Below are 20,811 nucleotides of genomic sequence, written 5' to 3'. Positions count from 1 at the left end.
CACCTGCCACATACAGAAAAAACTGAAGGGTACACTAAGCAGCAAAAAATCATCCTTTTATTTCTCTAATCTTTAAAAAAAAGATTCCATTTGTTTTAATTAAGGTAGATGACATTTTAAAAATATAATTCTTTTTCAATAGTTGCTACAGCCCTCACTAGGAAGAAAATTTGACCCCTAGTCAAGACACAGAACAAAAGATATCCAACTTTTAATAACCTAAACTGTCCAATTCCTGTTATCTAAAATAGTCAAACTACTGCTGAATTATGAAAGTATGATTATAAAACTTTCCTTAGACTTTCATTATCATAATTGAAAAGAATTAAAATATATCTATAAGTATTATAAATTTGATGGGTGGTATTTAAAAATAATACAATAAAACATCCAACTTACAAATAAAATATTACCAAATGCCATTTGTTTTCAATGAAAACCTCAAATTCAATATTGAAGCACACATTTCTTAATTTTTGAATGGGAATGCATCCATACTTATTAAATTTTGCAATGCTGATTCATTAAAAAAGAGTTTATAGTATAAACACATTTTCTATTCATATTTTAAATACTTTTTACATATAATACCAAGAATATTTGTAGATAATTAAGCAGCACAGAGCAGATGTTGTAGAAAACCTTCTTAGACTCCTTCAAAGTACAAGATTTGTGGATGCAGTACAAATAGATTTTATACACAGAAAAGCTAGAAAAGAATGATTTTGAGTTAAATGATAACCTTAAGTATTTTAATAAGATTTAAATTTAAGATTTGTGTAAAGTAAAAAAAAAATTGAAAGCTTGAATATAAGGTAGTTTAAATCTTTCCAGAAATTTCTCATAAAGAGACAATATAAAATCTCTAGGTTTTTAAAAAAATCCCCACAGTTTGATATTTAGGGGGTGATGCAATTCATGTGGCTATTGTTAATATGTAAGCCTGCATTACTAATTTCCAGACAGTGTGAACTGTGAAACTATGCATGTGACATTTCTCACTTGTTTAGTAAACTTATAAAGAAAGTTAGTAAGCATAGTGCTAATATAGAGACATCCACTTCTGTAAAATAGCATGCTTAGCAAGTTTCTAGACTGTACATAATTTGAAACTAGATTTATATAGTCAGAAAACTAAGTATTTTTAAAATTATTTTAAGCATAAATTTTATTTAGCATCAAGTCAAAAAATTTAAATGAAAGGTGTAATCACAATAGTGACTCATTCATTATCAGTTTTAACAAAAATGGTTCATCAAAACATGTAATCCCTACAATGAACAGAAATCAGTTTTCCCTTACTCTAAATTCAAACCAATGTTAGGAGTGACTTTTACGTACTAATGTAGGGAGAAGGTCCACAGAAACTTGCCTCTTTATTTAATGTTGGCATGAAATTGCCTTTGCAGTAGTTTGGGAAAGTGCGTGCTAAATATTGAAAAAGACTCAGTTTCCAAATTTGACTAAAAAAATCAGGATACATATTCTCATTGTTAAGTAAGTGCTGAGAACCAGGCACTCATAAATTCCTAGAGTCCCCATCAAGACAACCTATGTCATTGTTGCTCCCTTCTTGTCAAGCACTGTTGAGACTTCCACATGTCCATCTCTCAGAGAAATCTTGTATGACTTTTTGCTGCATCATTTGAAGAAAGTTTAGTTTTGGCTTCATGACAGTGTGAAGAGGTTACTGTGCAATGTGAGATGTAGGTTTCACAGTTCCCTGAATTGCTAAAACAATTTAACAACATGCATGGTACTAGTCACTGCTCCTTTCAGCAATAAAATATTCAGCCTGTCTTACAGGGCTGTAGCTGATTGTGAAAAGTAAGATTATCTCTCGATGAAACATAAGATCTCCTCTTATGTCTTGATGTCTTCTGCTTGCCATCAGAAAGTGCCTTCTCCCACCTGGCTGTACCTTGACATATGGCAGGTCTGTGCCAAGACCTTCCACCTATCTCATAGTGTGAACAACTCATGACTAACTGCCCCTAGCCAAACATTCGAACTCAAGTTGAACCATGAATTAGGTTGATTTAATATTATTTGATGTTTTCATAGAATTGCTAGAAAAGGATGAGGCCTCTTTGGAAGAGACAGAAACAGGGTGGAGCACACATATTTTTAATGTTACATCAATGCAATGCAATTCTATTTTAAGGAACTTTGGATGCTAGTTTTAAGGAGAGATTTTGGATCAAGCATAAGTTTTCAGCCTTACAAATGGGATTATAATACATATACACATGGAGATATCACAAGGAAACTCCCTGTTAGCTACCTTTATCTCAAACAAGTTAAAATGTCATGTTTTCATTTTATCTTTTCTCTTTCTTCTTCTACAAAATCGAAGAACAGGAGGGTGGAACAAACCCTGCCTAGTGGGGAAGGCTGGTACCAGTGGGAGAAGGTAGGTGATAGGGAAAGGAGGTAGGAGGGTGAATACAACACAAAAAATGTGTACACATATATGTAAATGCAAGAATATACCTGTTGAAACTACTTCAAGAATTGGGGGCTGGGGTGGGGAGGGATAAGGAGAACAGAAGAGGAGGTGAATTCACGTGTGATATATTTGATACATTGCAAGAACTTTTGTAAATGCCACAATGTACCCCCACCCAAGGGTACAACAACAAAGGAAAACAAACAAATAAAATCAAATGGTATTCTTGCTTTGAATTTTAAGCATGTGGTATATTAGGAATAGTCACAGCTTTGGAGGAGTGTCTTGGTACACACCTGCACTCCTAGCTACCAGAGAGGCAGAGGTTTGCAGTTTGAGGCCAGTCCAGGCAAAGCTAACATGAGACCCTACAGAAAAACAAACTTAAAATCAAAAGGACTGGGGGATGTGGAGTGGCTCAACTGGTAGAACACTTGAGCCTAGCAAGCACAAGTTAATGAGTTTAATCCCCAGTACAAAAACAAAAAGAAAAGGAAGTAGTCACAGCTTTTAATCTACAGTAGACATAAAGAAGGAGGGTAGTGACTTTCCTAGAATCAAAAGTATACTTTCATTTGCTATTCAGAGTAAGATTCACTGAAGATATCTAATTCCAAGGTTTTTTATTATTCATTTATTGGCAGTGATGAGGATTAAACCAAGGGCCTTGTACATGCTAGGCAAATGCTCTACCATTGATCCCTACCATGGCCTTATTTTTATAAAGCAGTATTTTCCTTATGTTTTCTTCTCTTCACATGAGCTAGGCAAAGTCTAGATGAACAATATTCAATAACAACAACATCAAAAAACCCACATTAATTTCTTCCATAGGATCATTCAGAAATTCAAAAATTCATTTTGATCATTTGCTAACATAAGACTGTACTCTACTGTAGGGAAGCTTCTCTCCTGTTCCTGTAATGGCCTGCATAGCACCTTGATTGTAGACTCAAGATCTAACCCACAATCTCAAAAAGACCTCTGTCTTCTACTTAACAGAGACAGTGCTGACCCACCTTCCCTCCATATTCATGGTCCAGCTGTAGATGGACCTGCATTCATTGTGACCACTGACTCTCCCAAGAAGCTCTCTCCACCAGCACTCTGGATATTGTCACTTGCAGCCTCCTCCTCTATCGACAACCCTCCCCCCTACATCCTCAACACCTCTCCCTCCTGCACTTTCTCAAAAGCAGATACTTTTAGATATCCTACAGACACTATGATAACAAAAGCAAAAGGCCCACTTCTTAGCTCAGAAATTCTCAAACTTTTTAATTTTAGGAAAACAATGTATACTTAAAAATTATTAAAAGTCCCAAAGATGTTTTGTTTGCATGAGTTACATTCATCTATAGTTACCATTTCAAAGGTAAAATAGACATTTTATGGACTAGGGATTGAGCTCAGGGATAAAGCATTTGCCTAGAATGCCTGAGGTCTGGAGTTTTGCCACTAAAAGAAAAAGAAAAGAAAATACACATTTTAATAATATTTATTCACTTTAAAATAACAATGTTAACATAAATAACATATTTTGTGAAAAATAACTTTTCTATAAGAATAGTAAAAAGAATGGAAAATTTCTTTAATATTTAGCTTAATAGAACACAGCTGTACTTTTGTCTTCTGCATTCAATATTTTGTGGTGTTGTTGCCTTTTGGTTGAATTATATGAAAAAAATCAAGTCTCATATTAATACATAGAAGGAAAAAGGATTATTTTAACACTGGGTCAGATAATTGTGGATACCCTTTTCATAACCATGCAAACTCTAGATTTTAATCTACCTAAAATTGTGACACATTGGCTGCAGAGGAATGGAGAGGAGAGGGGCTAGGGGTTGGAGGGGCAGATATATTAAGAATACAGAGTTTTCAACTTCTTTCCTGGATAGTTAGTATATTGTTTTTGACTTCTGTTGGTTACCTAGTCATTCTTCTTAATTGAACCCAAATTTTGTTAAGTTTCTGAAATACACCCTCTCCCATGTGATTCAGAGAAAGCTGACCTCTACCTATGACTTCAATAGTAGAAGCTGGTAGATAAACGTGAGTGGGCAGTTCAGTTCCTTCCTCCTAGTGTGTCGGGTTTAGAAATGACCCTATAACTCAATTCTAGCCAATGACACAAGGGCACATCTTTTGGGCACCTTCTGGGCAAAGATAGGCATTGGTTTTTCCTTTTTCTGGATGAATTTCTATCAATGTAATGCTGGAGCCACTGCAGATATTTTGGTTCCAGTGTAGCATTCACAGCAGGGAGAAGCCAATGACAATGGAGAAAAATAGAGGGAAAGCCTTAACATACTATGCTGTGCCTGGGGACTTTCCTACTCCTTGACTCCTTTTTATGTTCAATAGTAATTTCATTTCAACCAAATCATGAGGCTAAGAAACCATTCCACAGGTCAGAGATATTAAGTGTCAGAATAGGACTGGACCAAAGCCCAAAGGCTCACTTAAGCCAAAGACCTGAGGCAAACATAATGTCATATTGTCCCAGATGAATTATCTACAGAGTATCCTTTTAAAAACTGAAATCACCTTGTGACAGAGGAAGAAATTAGTGCATAAGTGTGTTAGGTGACATGCCCCATTGGTGAACAGTAAAAATCACACAAAAAAGACAAAACTTTAGAAAATAGCTTCGAACCGCTATCCTCCTGATCTCAGCTTCCCAAGTAGCTAGGATTACAGGCGAGAGTCACCGATGCCTGGCCCTTTCATTGTTTTATTCTTGCAATAAGTAATAACATTTTGATAATTGTTTTCTTTTTAGGAACAAAATCTTTATTATTTAATTACATACCAATTTCAAATACATATTATCATTAAAAACAATAAATGACAACCTAATATTGTCTTGAAAAGGTTATTTGAGTTATTATTTTATCTAGGACTTTGAAATGTATTCAAAATATCTAGTGTCCAAAATTCAGAACATATTTTTCTCTGATAAAATTTTAAGTATATTTCAGACTTAAAAAACTCAGTATCATTCAGTTTATTATTTAGAATGGTGATGTGCTTGTGCATGCAGATGTTCAAAGCGAGAAGTGTCTAATTCATGTTGGAATCTTGAAAGAGTCGAGTCTGGATGGTGACTGTTTGTTGCCTGAATGCATGAACAACCGTGAATGGAGATTAGTTATAACCTTTATTTATTTATTTTGAGTTAGGCAACAAATAATCATTAATGAGAACTGAAGAATTTAAATGAGACATTAAAATAATTGATTTCATAATGGAAAACAATTTTTTTTTTTTCAGAATGGGAGCTTGAACTGAGGACCTTCATCTTGAGCCACTCCACCAGCCCGTTTTTGTGATGGGTTTTTCTGAGAGAGGGTCTTGTGAACTATTTGCCCCAGCTGGCTTTAACTGTGATCCTCCTGATCTCTGCTAACTAAGTAGCTGGGATTACAGGCTATAGGCATGAGCCACGTGCCCAGCTAGAAAAAACAAGCTTAAAAACTTGTACTTTAAAAGGCTGCTTAACTTTTACGTTCTATACTTAAAACTTTTAGAGGATAGATGCTGATTATCTTTTACACCTAAATAGTGTTTTTTAAAACTTTGGCATAAAATTAGTGTTAATTATCTCTAAGTTGTGATTTTTTAAAAAGAATTATATTAACAGCTAGAAAAAAATAAGAGGGCCCCCAGACATGAACAAAGTAACATTATAGAGTAATTAACAAAAATCACTGTGATTAAGTAAAAGAAAATTAGAGAGTAGTCACCCAATGGCTGGTTACCTTCTGAAGCCCGAGTGATGGGGTGATAATGTCAGAGAACCTCAAAAACTGCAAAGCTGCAGGGAGTTCAAGGAACATTTCAAATGCAAGAGAAAGGGCTGCATGATCACCACAGCAAACTTCAAAGCACTGAAGGGTTCTGTGCTGCGTCATCTGTGCTTGCAATGCAGAAAATTATACCTGACGCAAAGTTTGCCTCTTGGAAACCTGTAATGGAAACTCCTCTGCAGTAGACAACACATACTTCTGAGGCGCTGCGTGCAGACTTGGCCAGGCAGAGATGGCACACTGGCCAATACTGTAATTTCTCAATTGGCACACCCTTTCAAGTACATTCTCTTTCAGTTTTACTGCAAAAATATTTTCTATAGTGTTTGCCACAAAATCCCAGATTTTAGGAATGATAGTTAAGAAGTGTCAGTGTTTTTGTGTCATATACCTGAAAAATATCCATTTCCCTAAGACTAAAACTTTATCATTTTCTGTTATTTATTCCTCTCTGTTCTTTTTTATAACATCTAACATTATGCTTATTTACATTCATTTATATTATATAATGATCTCTTTTCTCAGCTAGGCTCTAAGTCCAACTGGAAGAGGAAGTACCCATGCCAAGCTCACCAAATGACATCATAATGCAATTATTTTACTCAAATTATTCTGCCTGAATTAAACACTCGTTATCAATGTTTGTGAAGTTTAGGTCTACTGGAACCAGCTCTGTCAGAATGAAGGTGACCAGAGTCAAAGGACCCTTAGCAAGGAGCAAGACATGGAAAGAAACACTCAGTGGCAGGTGATGCAATTCTGCAGGCAGGAGGCCAATAGAAGCTTCCAAGGCTCAGGGAAGCTGTAGGACTCCATACTCTGGATATTTATGTGATGTTAAAATGAGCTCTCAGTCTGAGATAAATCAAGCTATCAGAGAACCAAAATCATGACTAAGACACTTGACTTAAGGTGTCAGAGGAAACTCTTAGTCACAGAGAAATAAAACGATGTGGCTATCAGGAATGGAGCAGAGCATGGAGTCAGGGCTGACTGAGGAAGATCTGGTGATAACATGAGCCTGGCTTTTGCTGAGGAGAGACTCCAAATATTTTCAAAAGTTACTGAGAGATTGGTTCTTGATACTATGGGTAGGACAAGGAGTCAATCAAAGTTTAATTGGGGTCTGTTATTTATGACAACTTAGAGATCTCTAAAAAAAAAAAGGACTAAGAGTTTCAAATATAAAGCAGGATAAAAAAGTGAGTACTAGTTTAGGATAAGAGAAAACCTAATACTTTGCTGGATCCATGCAAGTTAGGCACGTTTTTTCCTTGATTTCCAGAGGCAGTTTCTGAGATGTTTTTCTTAGTGATTTTGGCTGATTCTCAGCTGGCTTCCTTTCCAACCTAGGCTATCTAACAACTCCCAGCCACTCCTCACATGCAGAGGATGTTCCCTGGCACAAATTTCAACAGCTTCAGGACAATGTTCCTGTGAACAGCACTGAGGCAGAAGAATGAGGACTTGTCAGAGCAGAGAGCCAAAAAAATCATTAGAAGCTACTGTGGAACAGGAAAATATGCCAGTGCATTGTGGCTAGTCACGATTAATGTCACTCTGCTGTTACCTTTGTCAACAAATATGTTGTTGCATGGAACTTCACTAAAACATGTCTGGAAGACTGAATGCAAACACCACTAATGTCTGCTGCTGACCTTGTAGGGTGACTCATGGCCTAGACAGCTCTGTCCCAATCGTTTCGACTAGTCACAAAACATCTGCGAGAATCATCTTCTGAAGACTTGTGTGCTGAAGACTTCTGAAGACAGATATGTCTGTCTTTGCAATCCCGACCTACTTTTCCTTCTGGAATGTGGCTGGAACATTACTTTTACATCTGACATCATTTTCCAAGGAACAAGGATTTTACAACTCATATCTACCTAAGGAAGATTCCGTATAACTATGCTAAAATGACTAAAACATATAATCAAAGTTGCAATCAAATTTACTCTAGAAGTGTTGAATGTAGTAGACCAGGATTTATAATGGGAAAAACAGGTGCTATTTTTTTCCCCAATGACAAATAAAAAACCAAAAAGTACAAACCTTCAGAAGAAAACTCATGCTTCCTGTGACAACTGGTCTTGTTGGTGAAGAACTCTATCTTGTTGAGCATGTGTGTAAGTCACTTAATTTTCTGTGCTGGTTCTGTTTGAAAGGATGTTTAATATGGAAAACGTCACCTGATCAATCATTCCCCTCAAATTACAGCTTAAAGAATTTAAAAAGAAAACTTCAAGGGCCCAAGAGGTTTGCTAGAAACCTCTTACACATAAAGGGCAGTTTCAGCTTTGTGGAAACTTGGTGACCCTAAAATTAGAAAGGCCACACCCAGACATCTGTAGGAGAGGCCTGATTTAGTCTAAAGAAGCATAATTAACCTGGAAGCTCTACTTTGGTGATGACCTGCTTTTCCTTTCAGTTTATCTGGCACTGTGGTTTCTGCTCCCATCTAAGCTTTGGCTTTCAACTGTGTCCTTACTGCCATAATGAGCGCCCCTTTGCTGGCTCTTTCCTGTTCCCACATCTCTTCCACAGACACTTTTCCTATTTTCCGACTTTAGCAGTTCCTTTTCTGACTCCTTTCCCTCCCGCCCCAAAAGGTCTGCTTTCTCTCACTTCCAGTTCTTGGCTCTATTTTTTTCCTTCTCATTTATTTCATTTAACTTTTCCTCTGTCCTCCACTACCATGGTATTACATGTGTTCCCAGACCATTGCTTCCCATTCACTCGAAAAATATTAATTGAAAAAAGATTTCCTGACTTTCTCTCTCTCTCTCACACCCACATTAAGAACATCAAATTTTGTAGGCTGAACAATCAGAATTTATGCAGAAACTGGCTTTTGTTTGCTACTGCCAACCTGATTGAATCCACCATCATCTCTTTCTTGGGCAGGGGCTGAGCCTCAGATTGGTCTCGTTTTCTTCACCTCCCCACCCTTTAGTTTTTCATCCAACCTGGACACTGGACTCTGGTTCTTTTAAAACCTGACTTCACAACGTCACTGCTCTGCTTTCAACCACCCCAAACCCTTTTCAATTCACTCGGCGTAGAGGGCACAGGGAGGGTCCACACCTGTCACACTACTTGCTTATCTGTTTGTGACCAACACTTAGGCTTCACCTCCCACTGCTCTTACCCACAGTCCCTGAACCCTGCTGGCTGGCTTGCCTTTCCACACTGCTCTAGAGCTGTTCTAGTGTCAATGTCTTTGCACGGCCCCATTTCTTCTGCCTGGAGCCCAGCTCCTTCAATACAGCACGGTCTCCTCTTTTCCTCACTGCTTTCAGGACTTTGCTTAACAGCCTCCTCCTCAGCAGCCTTCCAAGACATCTTATTTTTGTTGTTGTTCTTTATTTTGTGCTGGGTGGACATTGTGGCATTTATAAAAGTTGTTACAATGTTTCAACTTGAATTCACCCTCTCCACTGCTCTCCTTCATGCTCTCCTCTCATTCTTGGAAGAGTTTCAAAATGGTATCATTTGTGCATTTACATACATGTGTAAGTTTTTACACATGTTTGCACTGTATTCAACTTCCTACTCCCATTCCTTGCCACCTCCCACTTCCCACTGGTACAGCCCCCGCACCCCCCCTGTTCCATCCTCCTGTTCTCTGATTTTGTAGAAGAAAAAAGAAAAAAAGAAAAAAAAAGACAGTTTTTGCTTGTTTGAGATAAAGGTAGCTACACAGGGAGTTTCCTTGTGATATTTCCATGCATGTGTGTATTATAACCCCAATTGGTTCATCTCCACTAATTTTCTTTATTTTACTTTAGTCCGTTTTGGTGGTTTCAGCTGGTTTAAGATTTCTATTTTTTTCAGCAAGTTCCTCCTTCCTTTCCTCCTTATAATTCTAGATTTATTTTCTCTGTATCCCCATTACCTTATATCTTTAACATCTCTTTCACATGAGTGTAAAGGGTCCATAAAGAGAGCTTCCTCCACTGATACTTTTCAAAGTTGTCTGATTTTAAAACTGTCCCAGAGGAGATGGGTTTGCTTAAGGATATAGAGAGCAAGAGTAGGAACATCTACCCAGGCTGAGGTAGGGCAAGTAAATAGGGCATCTCATGGGACATGTCACCTGAAGCTTGATAGAAACTAGTCCAACGCAGGGAGAAGAGGTCTGTCAGCCGTTTTTATACAGAGGGACAGCCTGAACAAGGCATGGCAGTTTAGCCTATGCTGTTGTTCTTCTCTCATTTCTCCTCAGATCTACAACTTCTGAGCACACCAACAGACTTCTTGTCCAGATTTGCATCCTCATTGCAGCAGCAGGCTTGGAACACCTGAGAATTAACAAGTACCCCTTGTCACTAAAATCAATGACTGATGGCATTGAGAGTGTACACATGCCAGTTCTCTTGCTCTCTGGCCAGGCTATTTATGAGGGTAAATTGTACATCAATTCTGTGCACTAAGTAAGATCTGATACATATTTTTTTTTTAAATTAGTCTATTCCCAATAGATTCATTGCTGGCTAACAAGGTAGCATTTAGAAAACCTAGTGGGAAAATTTTTTATGGTCATGTCTACAGCAAATGAGAAACTACATAAAATGCATCCACTACTGGCCATCTTTCCTTTCCTAGGTCATTTCACCCTCACCTACCTTCTTTCCTTTAAATTCCTCACCAACCACTGTGCATTGACTCTTGGCTCAAGATTGGCCTCTGGAGGAAATCAAATGAAGACAATGTTTCTTAGCTAAAACTCTAGAGAATAAAAATGATAAAGTATTTGGTGTGCTTGTGAGATAATCAGGTAAATTGATTTGGCTGGGTATGAAATAAACTGGTTTAATTTGATAGTGAAGGAATCTGAATTCTAGTTTAATGGACTTGAATTGTTTCCCAACTTCTTTATGAAATCTTTGAGTTTGAGCATGAAGTAATCAAAGAATATAATGGATCTAGCAATAGTGTATACTGCACTGTGTTGGACAGGGAACATCTACAGGGAGGGTGGTCAGTTAGAAAACAGATCCAGTGGCACCAGGATGGTACATGGAGAGTGCATTAGTTAGTGAAGTGACAATGAGAATGGAAAGTGATAGGTGGAGGCAAAATGTTAAAAGGAAAAAAAGACAGGATTAGCTGACTCTGTGAATTGGCAGTTGTGTGTGGGGGGTTGAAGAGAAGTAAGAAAAAGTATGAAGCCACATGAGTTGGAAAGCAGTGATGAACACACTGGGAAGTGGGCTGTGTACTTGATGAGTCAAAGACATGCTGAGTTTCTGCCAGTGGAAGGTCCAAGTAGAGATGTTCCACAGATGGTTGAGCTGGAAATATAAGAAAGCAGTAGGGATTTGGTTTCAAAATTGGGGCACTTTCAGACTGTGATTGACGTGTCTGGCTATTTTGAAAATCCCAAAGAAACGCTTGCTTTGTATGAGCCTTTCAGTCCTGACTTTGGAACTCTTAACCAGGAAAGAGAGATGTCACAGTAACCTGCAGTTGTTTTGGGGCTCTGCATCACACACCTGTGATGTATGCCTGGGATGGGGGGGGGGGTCAAAGGAGGTGTGAGAAGGCAGAAATTCAGGTTCTAATCATGCAAGTTCTTGAAGATACTGTGAAGCCAAAAGTCAAGTTCAAGGAACTTGGCAGAGACAGACCTGGAATTCTGGAAACTGAGCTTTAGCCCAAAGACCAGCCCTTCTTAGCAGAATACTAGGACTCTGAGGGCTGATGCTGTTTGCTTTTGACCTAGGTGTATAGGATTGGGATTTCCACCTTAAAGACTCCTTAGGCCGTGTGTGTGTTACTTGTGACTGAACTCAAGGCCTCGTGCTTGGTAGGCAAACACTCTCCCACTTGAGCCATGCCATAATTCTTGGCTTTTCTTAATTTACTTTTCAGATAGGGTCTCCTGCTTTTGCCCTGCAGCCTCCCATAGCCATCCTCCTACATCCTTCTCCACAGGCATTCACGACCACACTCCACCCCATCCCTTAGTTTTTTCTGTCTAAGTAAACCTGATTTCATTCTTCTCATAGGTCATACTTTCCATTTCTCCAATTATTTCTACTCTACTCTGAACTTTCTCCAAATTTCCTTTTTTTAAAAAAAACCCAAGACCAAACCTTCAAAACACAGTAATAACAGACTGAGTTCTGGGCACAGGATCTTATTTCCTTTTTCTAAAATGTCACGCCCCAGGCAACATTTCTTTATAGGTTTTCCCTCCCTATTAATAATCTGCCATTTAATGTTCATCTAATCTTTATAGCATGCTAATTTTAGACAATGTTAATCATAATGGATTTTTTCAATAATTTTGTTTTTAATTTCAAAAGTTCTGAATGGATGTTGGCTCAAGTTTTTTTTTTTTTTTTCTATTTTGGGAAGATTTAGGTAAATGTTTGCAAAATGCTACCAGTTTGAGTCTCTTTTCACCCATAAAATAGCTCATGTCATGGAATGTATGGGGCAAAGTCGTTAAACTTTTACTCTCATTTGTGCTTTTGTTCCTGCACTTTTCATGAACTGGCTAAACTGTAGGACAATATAGGAAAAAAAAAGGAATCTGCTTAGACTGCAGTCAAAAGTGGAGGCAGTGAGGAGCCGCCAAGAAGCCCACACATGGCTGGGAGGACACACCTTCAGAGTAATTTTCCATGTGGACCAGGGGAAGATCACTCTTGAGGGCACAGTCCCAGCTCACCCATGCCGGCTTCCATTCCCCAGCACTTACAAGCCTCGTTACTGGAAAGAGTCTGCGGCTCTCCTGGCACCGATGGGGGACGAAGCGCTGTTCACCGGACAATAAAAACTTTGTTTACAGACTACAATAAAAACCCAGCCTTCCTTTTTACAAGATGATGAAACTTGACCTCTGAATTAACAGAGCCGGGGGGGACTGTACTTCCAAGGCCTGCAATCTTCAGCCTAGCTAGCAGCGGATGGGCAGTGACCTTGGACTGGGGGGAGGGGGTTTCCAAGTGCAGGGAGGAAGAACCTCTTCTGCTGGGCGCGCAGGCAGCAGAAGGGTCCGTGGTGGGAAGCAGGAACCCGGGCGGCTGCTCCTCCCTCCCAGCGCCACAGCTGCGCCGCAGGCTCCGTGCGCCGGCACACGTAGCCACACTCAGCTCCGTACGCAGCACACACAGGGTCCGAGGCTGCAAAGCCCAGACGTGGGCCGGGCACAGCGCCGGTCAGCGGGCGGCCAATAGCCGGGGCGAGGCCCGCCCCTTTCCCTCCCCTCCCCTCGGGGCTCTATAAGCGCGCGCACCCCGCTCCCTACCATCCCCGCCGACACCCAGCTCCACCGCGCTCCACATCGCGCGCGTCTTTACGCATCGATCCTCCGCCTGCGATCGCCAGCCCGGGGCCGAACAGGAGGGTCTCCGCGCTCTCGCGAGAAGTCCGCTGCTGTAGGGTAGTGGGGTGTGGGCCCTCCAGGGGCGGAAGATGGGGTGGTGCTCGCTGGAGTCCCGGCTGCTGCTGCTGGTACAGCTGGCGCTCGTGCTCCAGCCCTGGGATCCTTGCCGGGGTGCGGACTCCGAGAAGCCCTCCAGCATCCCCGCAGGTGAGCATCCCCTGCTGTCCCGCGCGGGTGGCAGGTCATTCATCCTCCCGCCCTTGTCGCAAGACTTTGAGATGGGGAGGGGACGGAAGGCCTGTGTCCCCTCCCCACGACTGCGGTCCACCGGGGAGCCATGGGTCCCTGGGAGGGGGGGGACGCCAGCCCTTGACTACTCGGAGTTCCTGGGAACCCAATGTGCCCATGTTCTCCTACAGAACTTGAGATTTCCTTTGGGTGCCTCGGGTCTTACCTTTTCTGCAACTCTTTCTACTTCTTTCTGGGATTTGGCAAGCTCTATCCACGTTGAAGCAAGCAGGACACCCTCTGATACCTAAACACGGGACTCAGTGTAGTTTCTGATTGATGGTGACACATTCCTTCCAGGGCCCCAAGAAGCAGCCGGTAACACCTACCTCTTGCCAAAAACAACGCTCCCAAATCTTGCTTGTTTTCAGCAAGGCCTCAGGGCTACCGAGGGGTACCAAGCTGCCGCTTTCCTCCTTTGGGACTTGGAGGGGAAGCTGTGGTCTCAGCCTCTCTCCTTACCCACCCTTGTCCTAAAACTGGCTGTTTCTTGTGTTCGGAAGCTGGAACTCAGCAAAGACTGTAGTCAATCAAGTTCATGTCCAACAAACTTTTTATGTGAGGCCAGATTAGAGTCGCACCACACGTTTCTCTAAACGAAGTTTTCTGCCATGCACTGTATGCACCTGAGATAATGCTTGGAGTTTTCCATTTCGGCGCCCCTTGTGCTCAAGTTTCTGAAATTGGATCTTACATTGCAATGACTTGCTGATGTACTTTGTATGTGGGGGGAGGGGTTGGGGGGGTGGATCATTTTAGGATTTTTTTTTCTCTCCACCATAAGCTAATTGGGTGTTTTTCTACATCAACGTTACCTAAGGACAGAAATTTCTACTTTAGGATTACATTCAAAAGGTGACATTTGGACAAAGTTCAGCAAAGCCATGTAGCAGTAGTTTGTCTTAATGTTTAAATGTTTCAGAAAACTTCAACAGGCTCAGCTACCCATCTTTCTGCATTTCTGTGGAATAGTGCTTTCTTTGTTAGCTTGAGAAACTTGGGCTTTCCTCTGATCTGTCAATTACAGGATGCTTTTCTTTCTGTAAGGTATACCAAGGTTTGAAATGATACCCTAACCTTGTGTTTACTCTAAATTTGAACCAAATTTTGTCTTTATTTTAAAGTGTTTCTTTTAGTATAACATCAAGAACAGAGACAAGCAAATGCCTTCAGCAAATGCAAATGCAAATGCAAATGCAGACATAGGAAACCTTCCCCAGAAAATTTTTTTATTTGAAACACCCAAGGAAACTTTTACTGGGAAATAAAATAAGCTCAGAGGGCTTTGCTGTTTTTAGCAGACCTTTTCAGCTTTTGTGTATATTATACCACTTCATGACCATCACCTCTTATGTTTTACAGAAGACATTCCTGGGTTCTTGCCTTTAAGTTTATAGTCAAAACCAGCTTTTCCCCCACTCTAGCTTTTCAATTTCATGGAGTTGGACTGTAACATCAGAGAAGGGGAATTTCAGACATGAATTCAGGAGAAGAACGCATAAAATCCACTGGTTATTTTGGTAGATGGGCATGGGGAGTTCAGTTATGTTCTAAGTGTTAAAAAATGTTAATTTGCTATGGATGGAACCAACAGTAAGTAGCCAATTGGATGATAAACTTCTCGTAAGCAGATGTTCTTGTGGTTTATATGATAAACTAATAAATGCAGAAGATACACTATTTGATAACGTGGCCAGAATCGTGAACTCTGGTTTATTTTATCCCTTAAATATTACAAATTAAAATTATTAGACAGATATCAAGCCCTTCTTTGGAGCTCTGAGTTGTCCAGGTTATTGGGAGGCCTTTAGGAAGAATTCTTATCATCGCCAGCCTTCCCGCTGTTAATTGTCAACGTGCCCTGGTTAGTCAGTGAGAATCATTGCATTTTTTTTTTGAGATGGGAATCTCTTCATGTTGTCCAGATTGGTCTGGAAGTCTGTGCAAACATTTATAGTGGTTTTCCACTTTTCCACTATCCTAGAGAAAGTGTTATTTGAATCACATGCATCAGTTTTGGAATATAGTTTTGCCAGCTTTGGTGCTGTGTGCTCACTGGAGTCAAGAAGCTTGTTCCATCTACTGAGTGCTCTGGAACTGCGTGGATTCCCTTTTGGCTGCCACTTTATTCTTAGCTTGGAGAGAATCTACAAGATTTCAGTTAAAAAAACCACCATTTTCAGCAAAGCTCTTATGCCTGTAGTCCTAGCTACTGAGATTGGGAGGATCGAGGTTCAAGGCCAGCCTGGGCAAAAATTCCAGGAGACTCCATCTCAACAGAAAAACTGTGCATGAAATGCAAAGGAGGGTCTTGGTCCAGGCTAGCCTGGGCAAAAGGTGAGACCTCGTCTCCAAAATAACCACAGCAAAAATGGCTGGGGGCAGGACTCATGCAGTAGAATACTTCTTGCATGTGCAAAGCCCTGAGTTCAAAACTCAGCACCACAAATACAAACAAACAAACCCCATTTTGTTCTAGTATCATTTGTAGGAGTTGTGTCTGGAGCTTTCTCAGGCACAGCTCTTCTCACCAGTGTGAATAGCTCAAGATCAGGCCCCAATGGATCCTTCCTGACAGTCTCCTTCTAGGTCAGGACAGTAAGGGTGGCTGTATTCCTGCCCAGTCTTTACCACCAGGTTTCCAGACATGAACCAAAATTTGTGTGTGCTTTTTGAGGCACCTTGTCTATTTTATGAACTAAACTGGACAGAAACCAGGTTTGGGGCACAAATGAAGGAAATGGTTTGAGATGTTTCTGTCAGGACTAGTGTTTTTTAACCATGTTCATTTATTATAAGATTTTAATTTACTGTGGTACATTCAAGGGAAAAGGAACAGTTTGACTCTACCTACTGATGCAAACCAGCAATTTACAGGGTGGAGAGGGAAAGCAATTCTCTGGAGAAACTGCTGGAATAAAGAGTGAGGGAAGCTTGTCCTCTAGGTGCTTTCTGGGCCTGTCCTGCTGAAATTCTGTTCTTGAAGTCTGGTTCCTTTAGGATCTTTTGTTTGGTTCTCTTTCTTTCTAACTTCTTAGTGCACTTGGTTTCTACACATCAACCCTACTTTGTGTTATAGGGGTTATGTTTATTAGATTATGAAGTGTTTGAAGTGAAAGACTGAGTTTTATTCGTTTTTATGCTCTTCATGATGTCTACCCTGTTCTTTTACCACAAAGAGATTTTTAGTTTCTGAGAATTGCAGAGTTTAGGCCTACTCCAAGAATAATGAAAAGTATTACTGGTCCATCGTATCAATAGTGTCTCCTTTTTCCAGGACTTGAGTTAACTTTGGGAACTTCCTTTTTTCCTGTGGGACCCATCGTACCAGGCCTGACAAACTTAACACTGAAACATCAGGCAGGGCCTTGTTTCTGAGTGGCAAGCGGGAGCTCTTCTGCACAGTTTATGTATCCTCTCCCCCTGCCCTACAAAATATCAGGTGGTATCTTCATGACCACCTTCAGGTCAAGTCGTCGGTGCCATCATACTTTTTTTTTTATGGGCTATGAAGTAGAGAATTGAAATGTTATGTCATTTGTTCAAGATTACTTAGCTGGAGAGCAATGAGAAAGGGACTTTATGCTCTGTTTTTCAGGCTGTTCTTCATGCTTTTCTTGACCTCCTTGTTCTTTGACTTTTGGGACCTGAGTGAAAGAAGCAGAGACAGGCATTGGTGACTTACAGAAACAAAAGAACGCTTCGCTAAAAGAGAAAGCTTGTCATTTCTAGGGTTATATAGATGGAGGCACAGACTGAAGCCATAGTAGGCCCTGAGCCAGGGGTCAGACTGTGTATGGCCAAATCTATGTAATCCAAACCAGTTACCTGCTTTTGTATGGTCTGTGAGCTAACAATGATTTTTTTTTTTTTTAACAATTCAGAATGGTTGGAAAATGTCAAAAGAAATTGAGTGGAATTAAAGTTTCATTGTTTGTGTGTTGTCTGTGGTGGCTTTGGAGCTGCAGGGCGGAGTTGAATAGTCAAGGCACAGACCTACACAGTCTGAAGTGTTTACTGTCTTGCCCAGTACAGAAAACCTTTATTGACCCTTGCAGTAGGACACTACAGTCCCACGGCAGCCCTGATGCAGGCAGCTGTGCTGCTGGGTTGGGAAGAGCCAATCCTGGACAGTAGCAGCTGGCTCTGGGCATATCGGAGGCCTGGTTTTCATTTAGACTTTACCAGTGATTCCTAGGGTGTTGTGAGTTCAAGCATAGGGCGTCTCTGTTACATCTTTTAAACACGGTACTCGAAACTACTTAGATATGTTCCCGGTGTAAACGGTGTCCACATGGTGAATAGAATACGCTGATGGCCGGAGAGGGGAAATTGCATATCTGTTTTTCAGAGTTTACGTGTATTTCAGACATTATACCAGAAATGTGATTAGGAGTATGTGACTTTTTTCCTTGGAGGAAATAATCAGTGTATTTAGTAATCAGTGTTTTTATTCTTCTTTAACTGTTGCTTTGAATCAGGCTAAATTGAGAAATTGGTGGCTTTTACATTTTTTTCTTTTTTTGTATTTTGCTAGTTTACATTTGCTGTGGAGTGCTTGCCTCACTAGAGCTAAACAAAACTAACTTTCAGGGCTCTTGAGTTGTAGCTATCTCAAAACAGTGATTCTGAGTACTAGAACAGAGACGGTGTTACCATTTTGTGGGCTTTGTTCTACTTGCTCCCCTAGGCCTCATGACCTTCACCACCCCTGCTACAGGTGATGGAGCACTGTCCACTTGATTACTTTCCTGCTCACCATGTCACAGGGATATTTCTTAAAATTAGAATGCTGCTTGTAACTGTAAAGTATAGTAGCTTCAAATTAGTTACTGATGATAACGTAACAATGTTTGTAATTTAAAAATACAGTAATGTCAATAAGTTTTAAGTTTTTCATTCTGGATTTGAAGGTCGGATGAATGTTATTTTTATAGGAAAAGGGAAAATTTCTATTAAAAATTTTCTTTTGTATTAAATGACGGAAATCCGGTCTTTAGAATAATTTTGATCTTTTTTAAAAATATAAATCTCTTTATTTAAAAATGAATTAGTTTAGAGGGTTTGTATATTTAATTTCTGATGGATGTGACATTTTTCAAGCCTTGATGATTTTAGTAGCAAATTGTTGCAGGTTTCAGATTCATTTTTTTGCTGTTCACATATGAGTATATCTTCTCCCACCTTCTTGAATTAATGTGATTAGCTGTTAGTGAGTCCTGTGCTGAATCACTTCATGTGTTTCTTTGGAAATATCCATCATATTTACTAGCTCTACTCTGCTATATGAAATTTGGTTTAAATTTAAGTTTGGATAGCCTTAGAATTACTGGGAAATCTTTGGTTTTCATTTCAAGAGCAGTCAACATTGTAATTTTTTCTCTCTGTGTTCTTTTTTGATGATCACTCTTCTCACAAAATGATCAGTTTCTATGCAAATTTTTCTTATTGGGGTCACTCCCCAGCCATTACCAAGACAGAATGACAGTGTCCACTCCATCTGTTGTCCTCTGTATTGGGAATGAGGGCTTCTATTTCTGACGAATGACTGCATTTATAATAAGAATCTTCTCTAGACATGAAAACAAAACATATTTTAAATTTGAATACATTCCAAAGAACACGTTTATTACTACTATGAATATTCTCTATGGAACTATTAAAACAAGCAAAAGCTTTAGTTAGCTAAAACAAGGGGCTAAATAAGGAGAAAGGAAAAGTGTTTCTAACAAACTTGGGTGAGTTTCTAAAATAGGCCAGGGTCCAAATTATATATCATTACTTCCAGGCCTAGTGGCTCATGCCTATAATCCCAGCTACTCAGAAGGTAGAGCTGCAGGATTGTGGTTTGAGGCCTGCCCAGGCAAGTGTTAGTGAGACCCTATCTGAAAACAGACAAAAAGCAAAAGGGCTGGGGATGTGGCTAAAGTGGTAGAATGCTTGCCAAGGCCCTGAGTTTGATCTTCAGCACCACCAAAAAATAATATATTTTCAGTTATTTTGATTTTATTGTTGTTGTTTGCAGCACTGGGATTTGAACTCAGGATCTCCCGCATACTAGGCAGGCGCTCTACCACTGGAGCCACTCCGCCAGCCCCATTGTTTATTGACTTTAATATTGATTTTATTATTTGTGATGCATATGATACCCTGGTGTTTATTCCATCGGTTGATACTGTTTTCATTTTCTTTAGGGCTACATTCTCAGATTTTTAACAGAATTTCCATTTGCTTTGTAGTTACCTCTAAGTTGTTTTAGGATTCCTTCCTAAAGAAATGAGAGAGACAGGAGAGCTCCCTCTGACTTAAATGCTGTGGTGCTTCTCCTGTGCCGGTACAGGTAAAGAAAAAGGAATTATGAAGCGTATGTAAGTTTTTGTTTGTTCTTTTGAGACAAGGCCTCCCTGTGTAGCTCAGGCTGGCCTGGCTCTTGCAGCTGCCCTGCCTCAGCCTCCTGAGTGCTGGCATTACAGACTGGGCGAGAACAGACAATTCTTCTTGCTCACCCCATTATCCCTGTTCCCTCTGACTGTAGTGCACTGAAGACACATCCAGTGTGCATCACATTGTACTGGTTGACCCTCTCATAGGCTCAGCAGCAACTAGAAGAGGTTTGTGGGTCCCTTCCAACTTAAATTCCTGATGCTGGGGGTTCTGGCTGGGAGGAGAAAAGCCTCAGAAACCACACCTCATTCCAGAGCCCCTCAGCAAGCCTGCCATGGACTGCTCGGTTTTAATTGGTTTGAAGACACAACTTTCATGGTGCTTCTGAGTGGTTATTGCTTATCCACAGGGGTAAGAGAGGAGCCAGTGACTTTAGACATTTCTCTCTTTTTTTCTGGAGACAGTCTGGCTGTGTAGCCCAGGCTGACCTAAAACTCATGATCCCCGGCCTCAGTTTCCCAAATGTTGGGATTATAGGCGAG

At 40.3% G+C, this 20,811-nt stretch overlaps 1 protein-coding gene and 1 non-coding gene across 3 annotated transcripts in view; one reads left to right on the top strand and one right to left on the bottom strand.

Annotated features, from left to right (window-relative positions):
• Positions 1–10,727: 10,727 nt before the first annotated feature.
• LOC141418706 (small nucleolar RNA SNORA32) lies at positions 10,728–10,851 on the bottom strand. The gene has a single exon (XR_012443360.1). It is a non-coding gene; the product is annotated as a small nucleolar RNA SNORA32 (small nucleolar RNA).
• A 2,536-nt stretch (positions 10,852–13,387) lies between these two features.
• Plod2 (procollagen-lysine,2-oxoglutarate 5-dioxygenase 2) overlaps positions 13,388–20,811 on the top strand; it is an 83,135-nt gene continuing 75,711 nt past the window's right edge. Inside the window, exon 1 of one of the 2 annotated variants that reach the window (XM_074060067.1) lies at positions 13,388–13,804. In XM_074060067.1, coding sequence (XP_073916168.1) covers positions 13,687–13,804 — 118 coding nt within the window. In that variant the 5' untranslated portion in view covers positions 13,388–13,686. The remainder of the gene's footprint in view (positions 13,805–20,811) is intronic. The other variant, XM_074060068.1, reaches the window with a different exon arrangement.

The sequence above is a fragment of the Castor canadensis genome, chromosome 17 (genome assembly GCF_047511655.1).
Source record: "Castor canadensis chromosome 17, mCasCan1.hap1v2, whole genome shotgun sequence".
In the NCBI taxonomy this organism is placed as follows: domain Eukaryota; kingdom Metazoa; phylum Chordata; class Mammalia; order Rodentia; family Castoridae; genus Castor; species Castor canadensis.
This window is presented reverse-complemented; position numbering and strand designations above follow the sequence as displayed.